Source organism: Malus domestica, chromosome 17, assembly GCF_042453785.1.
Source record: "Malus domestica chromosome 17, GDT2T_hap1".
Classification (NCBI taxonomy): domain Eukaryota; kingdom Viridiplantae; phylum Streptophyta; class Magnoliopsida; order Rosales; family Rosaceae; genus Malus; species Malus domestica.
Window position 1 is genome coordinate 28,969,014 of NC_091677.1, and position 18,956 is coordinate 28,987,969.

Sequence of the window (18,956 nt, forward strand, 5' to 3'; positions counted from 1 at the left end):
GCATCACACTGCACGTGTCACACCAAAGCATAAAACAAGCTTATAATTAGATCATCAATTGAACAGATTAATTAGAACTCTAGCTAGTTAAGCGTAAATTATTACGCTAACTGTACTCACAGAGGCTTCATCATCCATCGCCATCCTCTACCAATTCTCTTCTCAGTTTCTCCCAATTCATATCTGTCATATGTGGTCATGACGAATAATATTACAGTTTCAGTAATTATTCTCCTTGTCATGACCTTGACATTGGGGGTGGAGTCAATCGAATACTCAAGCATGAGGCGTAATGCCGGTGAAGTAGAAGTAACTTCACCACTGGATCCTTGCGATGGCCTGTTGGGTGAGGACTGCCTGAATATTAAAGAAGAGGAGGAGGGCAACGAGGAGGGTTACGAGGACACGGAAGAAGCTAAAACCATAAGATATATAAGTTATGGAGCCCTACAGAGGGATAATGTTCCATGCGATCGACGAGGCAGTTCTTATTATAGTTGTGGTACATCTGGACAGGTCAATCCTTACCATCGTGGCTGCAGTGTGATTACATATTGTGCAAGGAACGGATGAACTTCAAGCATGGTCGATTAAGATTTAAGGTGGTACAATTTCAGTTTGAGCACTAGTTATGATTTAAGGCCGACATACATATATTACGAGAATCCAAATTATTTTGTTAGACATTGGTCGACTTGTTTAGTATACAGGAGTAATTTTTTATTTATTTTTTCCATTTATAAATCTTCTTATCTCTCTTATTTTCTATGATATGTGTTACATTCTTTCTCTTATCTGTCCCTTTAGTGGTTATGTGTTACATTCTTTCGGAGGTGGGGGGAGGGCTGAGAATTGTGTTGTGTATGTTTTTTCGTTATTAACCGGTTATTTGATATAAAGAATTGACAACATTCCAAATTGCATGAAAGCACTTGTAGGGTTGTAATTTTGGACACACCATGATAACTCGAGTAGAAAATATGGAATAAACAGATTTTGGTTGGGTGAAGTCGTTTTGTTTCACAATCGTGTCGACCCATTCGCTGCAAAAAACACCCTCTTACTAGACGAAAATTATTCGTCTCCTAAAACAGGCTTTCGTCATATAAGCTTTTGGGACGAACATCCCATCGAGGAAAATTTGTCGTGCAAAAGACATCGCTGGAAGGTTCACTCGATGAAATTTGACTCCGTCGGGCAACCACCCAATACCGACAAGTATGCCGACGAAATTTCGTCAGCAACATTGCGTTGACCAATGAGACTTGATGAATATTTCTTGCCTGACGAACAAATTTCCTTAGGCAAAAGTTAAATTTAAAAAATAATAATAATTTATCCAACGAAAAATTCGTCGGGTTAGCTTTATAAACAAAAAAAATTAGAAATTAAAATATTTAATATATTTTGTCAGACAAATGTTATTTATTATTAGAAAAATTAAAATATATTAAATTATAAGGTAATTTAACCAAAAATCAATAAATTTTTTACTATTAAGCCATATCAATGACATATTTTTGTTTTGGACTTAATCAATGATATATTTTTATTAATTAGACATAGGTAATTGATGAACGTCACATTGGCTTTAAGTCATTATAAACAGTGAGAATTTGACTCTTCTATCATTCTCTCTCTTTCTCTCTCTATGAGTGTCATATGAGCTTTAAGCTATTATAAATAGAGATTTAGATCATTTCCAGATCAATTTTGTGGGGATCCTCTTGACCGATGGATCTTATTCATTGATACAAATCCAACGACCAAAATCTCTTCTCCTTCCTTTATTCCCCTCAACTCTTTCTTTTTCTCTCACTTCGAAGCTTTCAACCTTGAACCATCAGCCCCCCAAATTCCACATCAAATTCAACCCCTTTCAAAATTAAGCCAAACACCGCCACAACCCCCAGTTGCAGGTCCCTCCCCTTACCTTCCCAAAAATTAGTCCCAACACCGCTACATCCCTCAATTGCAGGTTCCTCGACTCTAAAATCTCAGCTGATGTTAAGGAAACAACAAAGAGAGGGATCATGCAAACCGGTGTCTTTTGGTTGCAGAGATCTTTTTCTTAACTATGGAAGAATTATAAAGAGAGAAATCTCAAAGATGAAGAAGAAGAAATAGATGACAAATAAAAAGCTAAGACAGTAAAAGAGAGCAAAAAATAAAAATAAAAAATTCAAACTTGGAGCACAGATGACCTGCAATTGAATTTGGGGTTTGTTAACAGCGGCAGTGCGAGGGAGAAAAAGAAGTTGGGGGAAGAGAGGAAGAGAAAGAGGTTTTGGCCGTTGGATTTCTATATCCATGGAACTGATCTAGAGAGGATCTGAATCCAATAAATAGTTAGAACATGAATATTCTATCACTCTTTCTCTATCTCGCCCTTCGTTTACATGGAGGAGTCAACTCAACTAAAAAAAATGAACAATGAAACAGATGTTGCATTACAGTGTCCGTATTCAAATGTAAAAAATATAGCCAAGAAACGAACACTGCATTATAGTGTCTGAATCCAAATATAAAAATCAAGAGTCACTCGTGTTGTGAAGCGTAGAAGACATGTAAGTGAAGAAAAAACAAAACCAGGAAACGGATACTGCAACATAGCGTCTGAATCCAAAAGTAAAAAGAAAAACCAAGAAATAGACACTGTATTGCAGTGTCTGAATCCACATGTAAAAAGGAACATGTAAGAGGCGTGTGAATGCATTTAACCATCACAATACTTAATTGACCTATTTATAATGAACATAAATATTGTTGATATATTGTAACTTTTTATTGGTTTTACACAATACAGCAAATCACCCAAAATTATATTTAAATTTAATTAATTAACTTTTATTATGTTAATATCATAAGGTCATCTCCAACCGAAGGAGGGCCAGATGGCTTGTTTTAGCCTTCTGGCCCTTCAAGAAATTAATATTTTAATTAACAATACAAAACCATATTTCTTACCACCTCCAACCGAGGGCCAAAGGGCCAAACATAGCCTTGTGACAAAAAACCATCTCCAACCGAAGGCCAAAGGGCCAAACATAATTTATTATTTAAATTTAAAAATTACCACAACTTAAATTTAAAAACTACAAATTAAGTTTAAAAACTACAACAACGTAAATTTATAGGAAAAGAAGGGCTCATGCAAAAATATAATGGGCCTAATTTGCCTTTGAATCCAAGAACTTGTAGTATCTCTTTAAATGAGTATATGAGGTGCTATAGGATGATACGTTCATGTACCTACAACAGGATCTTGTTGCACATCTGTGGGACAAAAGAAGCATGGAGTAGGCGTTTAAGTTTTATGTTGTTAAATGTTTTTAAAAATGTTGTTTAAGTTTCATGTTGTTAAATGTTTTTTTTATGTTGTTAAATGTTATTTAATGTTGTTTCATGTTACTTAATGTTATTTAATGTTGTTTAATGGCTTTGGAAGTTATAGGAAAAAAAATTAGAATTAAATTTTTTTTTAATTTGTAAAAAAAAAAAGAAAGAATAAACTGTAAAAAAAAAAAATCAAATATAACGCCTAGCTGACGTCATGCTGATGTCAGCTAGCCATTGCATTCAAATTTGTGCCCAGGCTCGGGGTTAGCTGGGTAGGGCCAGCCAGTTGGCCCTTTGGCCTTTTTTTTGTCCCATGGGGCCCACAAGCCCTTTGGCCTAGCCCTCGGTTGGAGACGGTTTTTGGGCTATTTTTGGCCATCTGGCCCTCTGAACCCTTCGGTTGGAGATGGCCTAAGGAGTCAGTTTGAGTGCTCTGCAATCAGTCTGAGTCATCAGAGTAGTTGAAGTCAAAGGTAAGGTGTTGTGCATGCTTCACCATCAGCATAGGATAAGACAACTTGTATTAGGTGTAACATGCGTCATCGGTCTGACAAATCAAGTTTGCAATTAAGATTTGACAGTTGGGATCTGATTGGTGACTGATGGCATTTGAGTAAGAGTCATTGGGTACAACATGAGGTATCTTCGATACTCAATCCAGTCAGAGACCTTACGGGGTGGCAGATCGTGTGGTTTTGTTAGGATTTTGACAACAAAGCAACTTCGAAGATCTTAATGGGAATCACTGTTTATTGACGTGTTATTGTAGTAACATCTGGAGTGCCTTACTCACTCTGGAACAGTTGCCCCTAAAAATTACAAAGCCTACGTAACTGGTAGGTTGAATAACAATGAGGTGTACTAACTCACAACCGAGCTCGATCGCGCGAGTAGAATAGATGTGATGATGATGGTGGTGTTGAATATGCTACTGAATTCTACACTTGAGTGACTGCGGCTGAGGAAGGAACATGTCTCAGCCTTGACTTCTAGATTTTGAAGACAAGGTTGCTAGATCATTACGAAGTTTAATAAATGTGGTTTGGCTTTCATTGTGCCAAACACGAAGTAATTTGGTAACACCTTACTTTACCGAGAAACTAATGAAGTGACATCTCTAGGTGAAGAAATCCAAGACTCTTCGCCGGTTGAGATTTGGGTAGATACCTAACCGAACTAGAAGCAATGCTAGCTATTCCACTGACCTGAAGGTACTCCCAGAGCGATTAGTTTTACGGCTCCAGTTATGTTCCAATGAAGTGAATATGTAATGACGAAAGGGCTAGGATAATTAGTATTTTTCTTAGGGTTATGAGAAAGTTTCACCTCGAGCGTTAGAGTTGTTTGTTTATTGTGTTTGAGGGCCTTTTACGTTGCGAAATGTCATATACCTATAGGGATTGAATTGCTCACCCATGCAGCTCCACCTGATAATACCAATCACTTCCACGCTGACTAATTTCAAATGAAATATCATGTGGCCCTTGAATGTTGCGTCTTAACCAAAAGACTCCCTTTCTAACTTGTTTGTTCAGATGCATCCATGCAATCATAAAGCAAATTAGAATTCAATTGCAATCCTACCTTTGAAGCATTATCCCACGTTTTTCATCCTTTGAAGCATTATCCTACCTTTGCTGACCAACCAATTCAATCCTTTATCCAAAGGATAATCATCAAATAATTAGCCACAACATGCATGATATGCATGATCTTAGCAACAACATGCATGACATGCATGATCTTAGGCTCCCAATTAAGTGGCCCCGGCACCACATTTTGTTCTAACCAACAGCTTACAAATCTCAAGCAATTACAACTCAATTTGGATACATTCTACCAATATCCTAAATCAAATGTGATTGCATCAAACACCTTGACTAGGTAATTATTAATAAAATACCAGGATAATCCTAATTATTATTGTTATCACAACCGTAATAATATAAAATAATTGAAATCACCTTAATATTTCTCTCATCCAATGACCTAAACCCTTTCATACAATGAACTTGATCGCATGGACCAATGTGTAAAATTGGGTCCAAACATATTTGTGAACACGAAAATTTCCTGAAACGAAAGAGACAAGAACAACGCGCACAAACAAATATTTGTATTTGATGATTTTGGGTTACAATCTCTCTCTATTTTGATCCTCTGATTCGATCTCCGTAAGGTGTTGATTTGCGGATGTTTCGTTGATCCAAGGGTCGTCGAGGCTTGATCTTGGATGAACTGTTGGAAGTTTCTTCAAGGGGCCGTGGGCTTGATCTTTGAAAGTGGATTTGAGTAGATCTTCAAGGAGCCGTTGGGGCTTAATCTTGAGGATGAGTGTTTCTTCAAGGGCTGTTAAGGCTTGATCTTGAATAACGGTGATGAACGGATCTTCAAGGGCTTTTGGGCTTGATCTTGAAGAACGGTTGGATGTATGGATTTGTTGATGTTGTTGATCCAAGGGGCGTCGGGGCTTGATCTTAGAAGAACGATGAACGAAGAACGAAGAACGAAGAAGGCTTTCTTCAAGGGCCGTCGGGGCTTGATCTTGAAGGTGGATGATTGTTGATCCAAGGGCCGTCGAGGCTTGATCTTGAAGGTGGATGATTGTTGATCCAAGGGCCGTCGAGGCTTGATCTTGGAAGAACGATGAACGAAGAACGAAGAAGGCTTTCTTGATTCTTCGGGAACCTGGATGCTTGAGAGCTTCGAAGTTTCAGAGCTTCAGAGCTTCAGAATTTTGCCTAATGATTTTGGTTTCTCTCCCCATAAATGAATTAGCCTTTTATTTATAGAAATTTCCAAGGCCTAATTTTGAATATAATATTCCAGATGAAATAAGTCGTTTCTGCCAAGTGTTGACACGTGTCCTGTTTGATGACTTTTCCAACTTATTTCAATTTTCGTTGAGTCACACGCTACGTGTAAAATTTATGTAATACATGAGCGTTGACACTTTGATTTATCGGTCAACATTTATTTACCGAAATTTCGATGTCTACAAATGCCCCCACTTCAAGGCGCGTCATATACATGTGCTTGTCACGTGTAGGAGATGCGTTTTGAAGTCCCTTAATGTAGATGTCGATCCAAGGGCCGTCGAGGCTTGATCTTGAATTGGGCTGGAGATTTATTCAAGGGCCGTTGAGGCTTGTTCTTGGACTTTGTTTGAGATTTCTTCAAGGGCCGTTTGAGGCTTGTTCTTGAACTTTTGTTTGAAATTTCTTCAAGGGCCGTCGAAACTTGATCTTGAAGGTTGAAATTGGACCACAAGGAGCTTCATGTGGTAGATGATCTTTGGCTTTGGTAGTGGATGAATCGGCACGTATTTGTTTTTTTTTTAGCTTTGTTGACTTTCCACAGCTTTGATCTTGAACTGGGTTGGAGGATTTTCTGGATTCCTCCAATTGTTGATTTTCCACAGCTTATTCTTGAACTAGGTTTTGATTCAAGGGTGGTAGACATTTGATCTTGAATCGGACTTGTGATTTCCTCAAGGGCCGTCGAGGCTTGATCTTGAATTTGGCTGGAAGCTTCTTCAAGGGCCGTTGAGGCTTGATTCTTGAAGGTTGACTCGAACACATGGCAAGCATGCACGAGGTGAAGGTGACGACTTGTTGCTTTGTTCAATCTTTCTAATTCACACCTGAGCAGTTTGGTCAGTGGTATGATCTTCAAGATTGATGGGCTTTTCTTCCAGTGGGTGACTTGATCTTTAAGGTTTGGATTCAAGGGTGGTGAATTGGCAAGTGCAGCCCGCAACGTCTGGCGAGTCGACCCAAGAATTTGAGGGTCAAAACGAGTCCTCCACCCAGAGTGATTGCAAACATGATGATATGAGATACTTTTGCTTTTGAAGAAGTAGCGGATGAATCGGCACGTGCTTTGTTGTGCTTGTCTCCACATGCTTCAATGTATCATTTTCCCTTGTCTTATCTATTCTTCTGGCAGAATGTAGCATCTTCTCGAGTTCTTTAGCTCAGACTCCTTCTACTGAGTTGACTGTGCAGGCTGCATTCTTCTCTGCTTGTTTCTTCTGCACGTTATCTCCACATGCTGCAAGGTATCATTTTCACTTGCCTTATCTGTTCTTCAGGCAGATGTAGCAGCTTCTTTGGAAGTACAGCAGCAGTGGGAGACGAGTACTCGAGAGCAGTGCTAGGTAGGCAATCAGGGAAGGGTTCCAAGCAGTCGGTTCCTTACCCGAGTTTGAGTGGAGGTTCCGGCATATTGTTTTCTTTATCCTTGTCTTTGTAGGTAAGAACAAGGACAAAGGAAAGGACAGGGAGAACGCATGATATGAGATACTCTTGCTTTCTACCCTGGTGATATGAGATACTTTTGCTTTGGAGTCATTGGCTTGCAGAGGTACCCCAAGGAATAAGGAACACTGAATAACTTGAGAGGCTTCGTTGGGAAAGCATTCTCGGAGATGAAGAAAGGTTCTCGGAGATAAAGAAAGGTTATGTATGTCTGCCTTGCTATGGAGGGTGAAGGTGAACAGTTATAGGAAATTCTTTAGTACCTGTAGAGATACTATTCTTTTACTTGTGTCGGCAACCAATGCGTGATTGATCAGTATGGCTTCACGTGCTTTCTTCTTTATCAGAAATCTTCGGCAAATTGTCCGAAATTTTCGTCAAGCTGAGTGTGCATGTGACAGGTGTTGACGAGGCTGAAAAAAGACTGGCGCCTCTTCGATATCTGGGATCAGCGCTTCGACAAATTGCCCGTGATTTCCGCAAAGCTGAGTTTGCGCGTGACGGGTGCTAACGAGGCTGAAAAAGACTGGCGCCTCTTCGATATCTGGGATCGGCGCTTTAACAAATTGCCCGTGATTTCCGCAAAGCTGAGTTTGCGTGTGACGGGTGCTAACGCGTCTGGAAAAACAAGATGCTTCTCCGATTTCTGAGCTTGCCTCTTCGATTTTTGAATTGGCATTTTCGAACTCTGAGCTCACCTTTTCGATCTCTGAAATCCCGTCGAGTGCTGATTTTTTATAAAGGCACGCAGTTCGTTTCAAAGCACACTTGAATTTTAGCTTGTAGAAACTCCCTTCTTGCACTTCATAGATCTTGATTCGTCCGACCTCTTCTTTCTTCAACACCCTTTGAAAATGTCTGGACCCTCCGACCGTCGTTTTGATTTGAACCTTGGTGAAGAGGTAGTCCCGTCTTCTCCAGATAACATATGGCGCCCATCCTTCATATCCCCTACTGGTCCTTTTACTGTTAGGGATTCGGTGATGAAGAATGATATGACCGCTGCGGTGGTGGCCCGGAACCTTGTCACTCCCAAAGATAACAGACTACTTTCCAGGCGGTCTGATGAGTTGGCTGTTAAGGAGTCTCTGGCTCTTAGTGTGCAGTGTGCGGGTTCTGTGTCCAACATGGCCCAACGCCTATTTGCTCGAACCCGTCAAGTTGAATCGTTGGCGGCTGAAGTGATGAGTCTCAAACAGGAGATTAGAGGGCTCAAGCATGAGAATAAACAGTTGCACAAGCTCGCACACAACTATGCCACAAACATGAAGAGGAAAATTGACCAGATGCAGGAATCTGATGGTCAGATTTTACTTGATCATCGAAGGTTTGTGGGTTTGTTCCAACAACATTTGCCTTCGTCTTCTGGGGCTGTACCGCGTAATGAAGCTCCAAATGATCAACCTTTGGTGCCTCCTCTTCCTGGAGTTCCGCCGAGTGGTGTGGCTTCAAACAGTCAACCTCTGGCGCCTCTCATTTCTGGAGCTCTGCCGAGTGGTGAGGCGGCACCTGATCGTCCTTGAAGATCCCCTCTTGTAAATTTGATTTGATTTGATTTTTTTTTTGTTTTTTTTTGTTTTTTGTTTTTTGTTTTTTTTTTTTTGTTTTTGTTTTTCTTTTTAAGGTATGTATAATGCAAATTTATGTAAAATTTCCATAAAATTCAATAAAATGGACTTCTATTCTCTCAATGCATTTGTTTTTTTTTTTTTTTTTTTTTCTTTTTAAGGTATGTATAATGCAAATTTATGTAAAATTTCCATAAAAATCAATAAAATGGACTTCTATTCTCTCAATGCATTTGTTTTTTTTTTTTTTTTTGCTACATACATACATATATTATGTATGTATATATATATATATATATATATATAATTTTTTTTTTCACGTGGACTGATCCACCATTCCAAAACCCTTCCCCTTTGCATGGTGCTAGCCACCAAGAATCCACCTTCTCTCCCTTTATTTTTTTTATTATTATTTTTATTATATATATATATTTTTTTTTTTAATTTTTTTTTAAATTTTTAAATTTTTTTTTTGCTTTCACATGGTTCTGATCCACCATTCCCCTTTTCTTTTCTTTTTTCACGTGGTGCCAGCACCATTTTGCTCCACCATCCCTTTTTTTTTTAATATATTTTTCTGTATAAATGGGTAGAGGAATTTGCAGGGAGCGGACGAAGATGGACGGAGAGCTGGAGCTTGAGGAAGAGCTTCTCGACCGGCTAGTCGTTTGACAGCGGTCTTTGAAGTTGTTGGCAGCTACGAGGCAAGAGACGGAGGAGGTGGAGGTGACCTTGATGTCGGATCCAGCTAGAACCCAGAGCACAGCCACTGAGCCACTAAACCCAGAGCGTGCCAATTTGTGAACACGAAAATTTCCTGAAACGAAAGAGACAAGAACAACGCGCACAAACAAATATTTGTATTTGATGATTTTGGGTTACAATCTCTCTCTATTTTGATCCTCTGATTCGATCTCCGTAAGGTGTTGATTTGCGGATGTTTCGTTGATCCAAGGGTCGTCGAGGCTTGATCTTGGATGAACTGTTGGAAGTTTCTTCAAGGGGCCGTGGGCTTGATCTTTGAAGGTGGATTTGAGCAGGTCTTCAAGGAGCCGTTGGGGCTTAATCTTGAGGATGAGTGTTTCTTCAAGGGCCGTTAAGGCTTGATCTTGAATAACGGTGATGAACGGATCTTCAAGGGCTTTTGGGCTTGATCTTGAAGAACGATTGGATGTATGGATTTGTTGATGTTGTTGATCCAAGGGGCATTGGGGCTTGATCTTAAAAGAACGATGAACGAAGAACGAAGAAGGCTTTCTTCAAGGGCCGTCGGGGCTTGATCTTGAAGGTGGATGATTGTTGATCCAAGGGCCGTCGGGGCTTGATCTTGAAGGTGGATGATTGTTGATCCAAGGGCCGTCGATGCTTGATCTTGGAAGAACGATGAACGAAGAACGAAGAAGGCTTTCTTGATTCTTCGGGAACCTGGATGCTTGAGAGCTTCGGAGTTTCAGAGCTTCAGAGCTTCAGAATTTTGCCTAATGATTTTGGTTTCTCTCCCCATAAATGAATTAGCCTTCTATTTATAGAAATTTCCAAGGCCTAATTTTGAATATAATATTCCAGATGAAATAAGTCGTTTCTGCCAGGTGTTGACACGTGTCCTGTTTGATGACTTTTCCAACTTATTTCAATTTTCGTTGAGTCACACGCTACGTGTAAAATTTATGTAATACATGAGCGTTGACACTTTGATTTATCGGTCAACATTTATTTACCGAAATTTTGATGTCTACAATATTGCCCCCAGTTACCTTGAGCTTCGACTTCTGCAGCCGAATGGTTGAGGAAATTAAATTTCTTGCCTCTAGTCAATCACTGAACACGCCATGGTCCACATGCTCTCTAAGCCGAAGAACTGTAGACTCTGAAGTTTTTCTCAGCAATGTATCAAGAATTTTCCTACAACACTATGTAATTCCACCAAAGAGGAACATATCGACGGAATGAGTAGATAGATTAACTGTTCTGGAGAGGCAAAAAAAAATAGTCTTACAGTTGTTCTACTTAGCATTTCCATTACTCAATTCATTTTACCTAGAGTGAATTTATCTTATTGCAATGGCAGCTTTCAGGAGGATGAAATATAGACAAAAACAGAGGCTGAGAAAAGCCAGCCACAAAACCGCTAAACAACCAAAACCGCTAAACCATAACGAGTCGGTCCGTGAATTACATTATTAGCTCGTAAATGAGTACAAAAACGAGTGCACCTCCACCCTCTCAAATCCTAGGAGATAATGGATTAAGTACTGGTTTGGTACTGATGTGTTTTTATAAAAAGTGGGTATAAAAAAAAGCTGAGCTCAAAAAGGTGTTTGGTAAACACTTAAAAACAGCTTATTTTCACAGTTTTGAGTGAAAAAAGCTAAAAACGTGAAGTAGCAAAAATGAGCTTATTCTCACAGCACATCAGAATCAGTTATTTTTCAAAGCACAACAATACCTAACCAGCCCTAAATCCCCTCCCTTCTCCCAAAACTCCTCCACCCCATTCCAGGGCTTTGGGGAGCCTATTCTCTCACCTAGGTTAAAGTTGACTAGCCTAGCCCCATAGTCTGAAATATCGATAATATCGACGAAATATTGAGGATATTTTGGTTTTTTCGAATCACGGATATTTCGGAACATATCGGAAAATGTCGATGTCGATAATTTCGCTCACACTTTAGCAATATTTTGTCAAAATATCGGTGTAATATCGCTAAAATATCAAAAATATCGATGTAAAGAAAGGAAAAAAAAAGAATTTTTTTTTTCGAATCACGGATATTTCGGAACATATCGATGTAAAGGAAGGAAAAAAAAAGAAAAAAAAAAGGAAAAAAAGGAGGAAAAAAAAACACAAACGGGGTTTGAACACTTCCCATTTTACTCCTCCAACACCGTAACCACCATATATCACTTATGCTTTAATGATAATATGCTAAAATATTTATATTTATATGAGTGGCATGTTAACAATTACATGCAAAACTATTTTGGGGATTTATCATTCGATGAATACTCTTCACAATAAACTTACTCTACACATAGAGATGATGAAGATAGTGAAAATTTTGAACCTCATAGGAACTTTATGTGGTACTAAATCACTCATGTATCTTACCATGCAATATATAAAGTGTAAAATATTGTAGTAAATCATTATATATAAATGATTATGGTGTGTTTAATCTTGTTTTTCATTAATTACTACATATTTTCTACACTCACAGTGTTTGTCAGCTTGCTGTACAATCAACTTAAATCAGTTAAATCCATCATGTAATGCATTTCCTTCTAATTTGTTTTATAAACTAATAGATAATTGACTAAATAAACATTCTCCGAAGTTTCAATAAAAATTTCCAAGTTTTTCTTACAATTTCCGTGGTTTTTATTCAATTTTTATCGATATCGATAATATCTAGATATTTCCATCGAAATTTCCACGTTTTTAAACTACCGATATTTCCGATATCATCGATATTTTATACCATGCCTAGCCCTTAGGCCATGTGACGCAAGGCAGAAGTCAGCTACAATTAAAAAATTAATTAAAAATACAAAAAAATACAAAAAATACTTTCAAATACTTTCAACCTATTTTATTATCATCCAAAATTAAAAATAAAAATCTTTTATTATTTTATAATAAAAAAACTAATAATATTTTAATACGAATTGCCTGGACTATTCAGTTTAGGGATGGTGATGCACTTGGACAATTACTGTGCAGTAAAGATGGTTACTATTCACTTGAGGGGATTAAATTGCTTATAGTCCGATGACTTTTTAAGGGTGGAAATGCTTTGAGGGAAGACTAGTTGGGTTGTTGCTAGGAAGATTTATGCAATTGGGCAATTAATTGTAATTGAACCTCCTGTTTAATGGAGGGTGGTGGGCAATTATTTGTAATTGGTTGTTGGGGGAGGGGGGGGGGAATTATTGGTAATTGTAAGGAGGGTGGTGCCAATTAACTCTGTTAGGTCTAGTTAAGTAGGTGGAAAGATGTCAAAGTTTTAAGCATGAGACAGAGAAGCTAAAGAGAAGGTTTTGCTGGTCGCTTACTCTATAAATACATAGCCCATGCACGTTGATGAAAGCATAACAATTTCAAGTTAGTTGGAACGAGGGACTAGATGGAGATCGGGGGAGAGGGACTAGATCCAGTGAGCCCTACTGGCCACTACTTCAATAGCTCCGTTTTGTCGATATCGATTCTTGGTGTTTTAGAATTTGAAATTCCAATCGATGACTCTCAAACTCTATCATTGCTTGAGAATGTGTTTCTCCCCATCAACTCACGCTTCTCCTCTATAATAGTACGCTCCCTCTCTCTCTCTCTCTCTCTCTCTCTCTCTCTCTCTCTCTCTCTCTCTCTCATAATCTTTGTTTCCTACCTTTTACTTATTAAACAACTTTTCAAAAGCAAATTTTGTTTTCAATATTTTACTAGGAAGGTTGAAGATTGTGTTAATCACAATAAACTATCAAAGTCAATCGAATTTAAGACTTGTCAGTTATATGTAAGTCTCATATATCGTGCGTAGTGTTGGTGACAAAACTATCTAGCTTTTTTTTCAATTATTTTATGCAACAATATCACTAGATCGTAGTGAAGGTTAAGGGAGGACTGATGTGTTTAGGCCAATTCGCTACGACAGAGTGATACTTTTTTTTTTTTTTTGACAAACGATAGTATTAATTGGTTAAATTATTAGTTGGTTGGGGAGAAGAGAGATCAGTTGAGATTAAAATAGGCATGATTGCTTTCGGCTATTGCAATGAATTGTCATCTGCGAGTGATGTAGGAGAAATGAAATGGCCACTAGTATTACAAATTCAATGAAAGTCCTCTTCAGTTGTAAAAGGTCTTACAATATCGCTTTGTCAAGCTATTTAGTAATATGGTATAATGGTATTTTCTTCATTTGTAAGTAATATGTTTTAGATTCAATTCTCATGTATGGCTAGTTCAATGAATTTATTCTCCACCCCCGTAGTGTAAATGTGTCATTAAATATAAAAAAATGCATTGTAAAAAAACCAGAAAATAAAACATGAGATGTTCAAAATAGTGGAATTCCGCTTGACTAGTAAACATTTTTTTCTTTTTGGCCAAATATGATTTCTTTTATTTTTGTCTTTCAAATTTTTCCACATGTGGGTATAGGGCAAACTACATTTCACACCCTTTAGGTTTGAGGTGATTTTCAAACAAGTCATGAAGTTTTATTTTATTTTATTTTGCACCAAAAGGAATTTGTTTATACAACGATATATTAATTTATACTAAGGAATACAATTAGACCATAATATTAAGTGGATGCCTCATAATATATTAAAAATTAAAATTGTATCACTTGATGGGTTTGGTCAGTTTGCTTGTTTGGTATTGTCAGATGGCCCACTCATAACAACACTGATATTGTCTCAACAAAACCACTTATTGCTAAGCATTGAGTTTTATCACAAAAGACCTTCGTGATATTAAGAGTGGAACCAAACATTTACATGTTGTATTTTCTTTTCTCAATTTCCTGATGTGTGACTTATACTCAATCCTTCGTTTAATTGATGATACGGTGAACATAAGATCCTTGTAGAGGCTAATGTATAAGCCATATTTGTACCACATAAACTTGTACAGTTCCGATTTAGTCTCATCGAATGATATCCCTAAGCTTGATTAGTTTTAGATCTAAGCATTGTACTAGATCATTATGGTACGTAATATTGCATCATTATAGGACGTGCGCCAAATGTATCTGGGGACGTTTGAAGTTTCTTTTGAAGTACTCTTTACATGATGTACTCTTTTTCATGAACAATTAATAATTATTTAATTTGGAAGCAGATTGAAAATAATGGAAAGAAGCAATGGAAAAAGGTTGAAGTGAAGCTTGAAGACCATGTTAAAAGTCCAATCTTCCCTTCCAACTTGTCAAATGAATCATATGACAAGTATTTTGATGACTATATCTCAAACATAGCAACAACAAGATTTCCAGAAGACAAACCACTGTGGGAAATTCATGTTATAAAGTACCCAAATAGCAATGCAGCTGGTAATGTAATATTCAAGTTGCACCATGCGTTAGGTGATGGCTACTCTCTCATGGGCGCTCTTATCTCCTGTCTACGAAGGGCTGACAATCCATCGCTTCCACTAACCTTTCCTTCACGACTGCCATCGAAACCGAAGAGTGAAAATGTTATGACCACAACTTTCTCATGCTTGTTGAACACCATATCCGATTCTTGGTGGGGCATTTCAAAGAGCATCATGGGGGAAGATGATCGATCACCAATAAAATCCGCGAACAATGGACTTGAGTTCGCGCCAATTACAGTATCTACTATGACGATCTCTCTTGATCTAATCAGATTAATTAAGAGCAGGCTTGGAGTGGTAAGTCTCAGGTTTTCTCTGCAATATTTTGGTTCATGCATGTGTGTATGTGCTTTTTTCTTTCTAAAACATGGGAATAAGCTTTCACGTTTGAACTTCCATCTCCTGTTGAAAGTAACTGAATGTAAATTTATTCTTTCTAAAACATCGGAACTGAATGTAAATTTATTCTGCCCTCATCCTATGAGGGCATGCATAAGACTTAAACTGAACATGTGTTTAGCTAGCTAGGCTAACTGTCTACTTGCAAGTCTATCTCAATGCCTTAATATAAACCTAAAAAGGTCTGAATGCCGTAACAAAATCCTACCCCGTGCATGGTGGGAATGATTATTATTAGCCACTAAAATTTAAAGTACATTTACTTAAGAAAGTATAAACTGCCAATTCTTTTTTCTTTTTTCAAGGCCAATGTGCCTACTTCATCCTAAATTCCAAATTAGAATATTCTGACCTATTGAAGCTATAATGAAGAAGCCATGAAACTATGATTCTCAAATTTGTTTAACTTCTCCCAGACCCTACGTAAAGCGGGAGCCTTGTGCACTGGGTACGACCTTTTTATTTTTTAAATAACACATAATTTATCAATAAATTTCACCATAACGGTCTTGATATTGTTGAAGCTCAAGGTGAACAGTTAAATCGGGGACTTGGGGACTTGGGGACTTTGAGCCCTTAGACTCCCCATACATTATACATTTATATAGATCTTCTAATGGCTAGTAACAAAAATCTCTTACATATCATTGTTTAAAATATTGAGACTAACAAAAAATAGAACAAAATACACACACAACATGCAAATCACCAGACACCATATTGTCAAATTCGTAAGAAATTGCAACACAGTTAACTTATTTACTATCGCAGACAATAAATGATGTTCTTACTGGGGTGGTCTTTCTCGGCGCTCGACTATATATGCAAGAGATGAACAAAAGCTCAAGGGAAGCACATAGCACATCATTGGTTTTACTAAATACAAGGATCATGGCGAATTATACGTCGATTGAAGAAATGATCAAACCCGACAGCAAGAGCCCATGGGGAAATCGTTTTACATTCTTGCAAGTTCCTATTCCCAAGTTGACTGAATTCTCAAATGTGCTTGACTTCGTTTGGAAGGCACAAAAAATAATCAATCAGAAAAGAAATTCTTTTACTATTTATTTCATTAGTTGGCTATTGGAGATGCTGAACAAGTTTGGAGGCCATGAGGTTAGTAAATAAGGACTCGTTTGGTACATATGATTGGATTGAAATGAAGAGTTTTCAAATTTTAAGGTGTATTGAAGGTAGATGTTATTGATTTTTCGTTTGGAAGGGATCAGAACAGGATTAGCTATGAAGAAAATTCATCTCTTCTAATCCTACTATTTTATGAAGAATTAGAATGAATAATGAGTAATCTATCTTCTATTCTCTAGGTGGTCATAATTATATTATTTCTATTTCTAACATACTTTTAATTTAATATCCGTTTCATCCAATCATGTGCACCAAACCAGCCCAAGAAAAATGCCTGTGATATTTCATATATACACATTTATTTAAAAAATTATAATGCTACTGGTGATGCAGGCAGCATCAAGATATATCCGTAGCACAATAAAGAACTCGAGCATGGTGATCACAAATATGATTGGCCCGCTGGAACAAATGTCTTTGGCAAACCATCCAATTAAAGGCTTATACTTTCTGGTAGTTGGGACTCCTCAGGTAAACCAGATATTACTATATCATGCACACACGTACGGTCTCGCAAGTTTTGGAAACAATAATATTCATCGTTCCGTTTCCGTAATCATTTACATAACAACCTAAAGTTGAGACATATATCTTCTGCATCCAAAATGGGTGTAGCCTCTCTGTGGTCCTAATAAGTGACTGACGCATATTTATTATATATTTTAACTTGTTTTAATTTTGTTGTTATAAATTTAATACATATCAAACATTTATTGGGGCCACAGGAAGGTCACACCAATTTTAGGTGCAAAATATCTGGTCTGCCTAAAGTTTGGTTAATTAACAAGGGCTCTGTGGTGTTTTTGTGATTGTCTTGTTCATTTAGGGCTCTTCTAGTGGCATTTTACGAAATGATATTTGAAGAATTGTTTTGCAAAATGAAAACAACAAATAAAACTTTGCATTTTTATGATGAGAGAGTGCATCTTTGCATCTTCATTGAGTAAAGGAATTTATTGTATTTTTAAAAATTAAAGTAAAAAGCATTATTTTATATAAATATACTTGCATATATATATATATATGTTTATGTATATGTGAGGTATGTTTTCTTAATGATAGTAGAGATATATTATACATATATATATATATATATAGGTAACACAATTTACATGGACCTGCAGGACCTTGACATATCAATCGTAAGTTATATGGGAAAGGTGAAGCTTGCCTTCACAATGAAAAAAGGCATCATAGATCCACAAAAGTTGAAGTTGTGCATGGAAAACGCCCTCGATATGATATTCAACGCCTCAGACAGAAATTATATGCAAAATAGTACTGAAGAACAGTCACACGTTTGAAACTCTACCAAAACCGTAGATCTAAAAAATTCATTGTCGGCAGGACTTTTGCTCTAGCTTAAGGCTGGTGGCAGCCTTTCTCCTCCTTCCCCTCACCTTCCTCTTTCTTGTTCTTATGGATTGCTCAAATTTGTTTCATTTCAATATTTTGTCAACAAGTACCTCCCTAGTGAGGTTATTTCTGAGTCTCCTGGTGAGTATCTTAGTTTTAAGTAGGTGTGTTCTCGGCTCCTCTTGGGTTTACTCCCTATTTTTGGTAGCTTCACTAATAGTGTTGTGCATAAAATTCATGCTAGTATGGACACTAGTTGGTTTGTTGTCAACTCCTCTTCGAAGTTGACACTGCTTGCTGTCAAATAGTGTACTTCTGCTTGGTATTTTGCAGTTTGGGCTAAGCCACACAAACACACTGTCATATTAATCAAATACTGAACTAAGTGCACAAGCATATTTTTTCTATAACATGCCATTGTCAGTAAAATAAAAAAGACATACCGCTAAATTGTGTGCTATTCCTAAGCTTGATAAATTTTAGACCTAAGTATTGTACAACATCCAAGTATTAGGGATGTTTCAAGTTTCTTTTGAAGTACTCTTCACATGATTCTTTCTATGAACAATTTACTAATTATTTAATTTGGAAATAGATTGAAAATAATGGAAAGAAACGGTGGAAATTAAAAGGTTGAAGTGAAGCTGGAAGACCATGTTATAACTCCAATCCTCCCTTCCAACTTGTCGAATGAATCATATGACGAGTATTTTGATGACTAGATCTCAAGCATAGCAACAAAAAGAATCCCACAAGACCAACCACGGTGGGAAATTCATGTTATAA

At 37.4% G+C, this 18,956-nt stretch overlaps 1 protein-coding gene across 2 annotated transcripts; it reads left to right on the plus strand.

Annotated features, from left to right (window-relative positions):
* Positions 1-13,176: 13,176 nt before the first annotated feature.
* Positions 13,177-18,580, plus strand: LOC103432247 (wax ester synthase/diacylglycerol acyltransferase 11-like). Of its 2 annotated transcripts, XM_070817670.1 has the most exons (5): positions 13,177-13,473; positions 15,009-15,563; positions 16,437-16,784; positions 17,148-17,285; positions 17,939-18,580. In XM_070817670.1, exons 1-5 carry the CDS (start codon positions 13,291-13,293, stop codon positions 18,116-18,118), a joined length of 1,404 nt encoding a protein of 467 aa, XP_070673771.1. In that variant the 5' UTR covers positions 13,177-13,290; the 3' UTR covers positions 18,119-18,580. The 2 variants fall into 2 exon arrangements, with proteins under 2 accessions (XP_070673771.1, XP_070673772.1); XM_070817671.1 differs by lacking the exon at positions 16,437-16,784 and having other exon boundaries at positions 13,244-13,473.
* Positions 18,581-18,956: the final 376 nt, after the last annotated feature.

Excerpts from the sequence above, each read along its gene's own strand:
- LOC103432247 (XM_070817670.1), top strand. The coding sequence starts at position 13,291 with ATGGAGATCGGGGGAGAGGGACTAGATCCAGTGAGCCCTACTGGCCAC. Across the intron at positions 15,564-16,436 it reads TTAAGAGCAGGCTTGGAGTG|ACAATAAATGATGTTCTTAC; the intron begins GTAAGTCTCAGG and ends TTACTATCGCAG. Across the intron at positions 16,785-17,147 it reads ACAAGTTTGGAGGCCATGAG|GCAGCATCAAGATATATCCG; the intron begins GTTAGTAAATAA and ends CTGGTGATGCAG.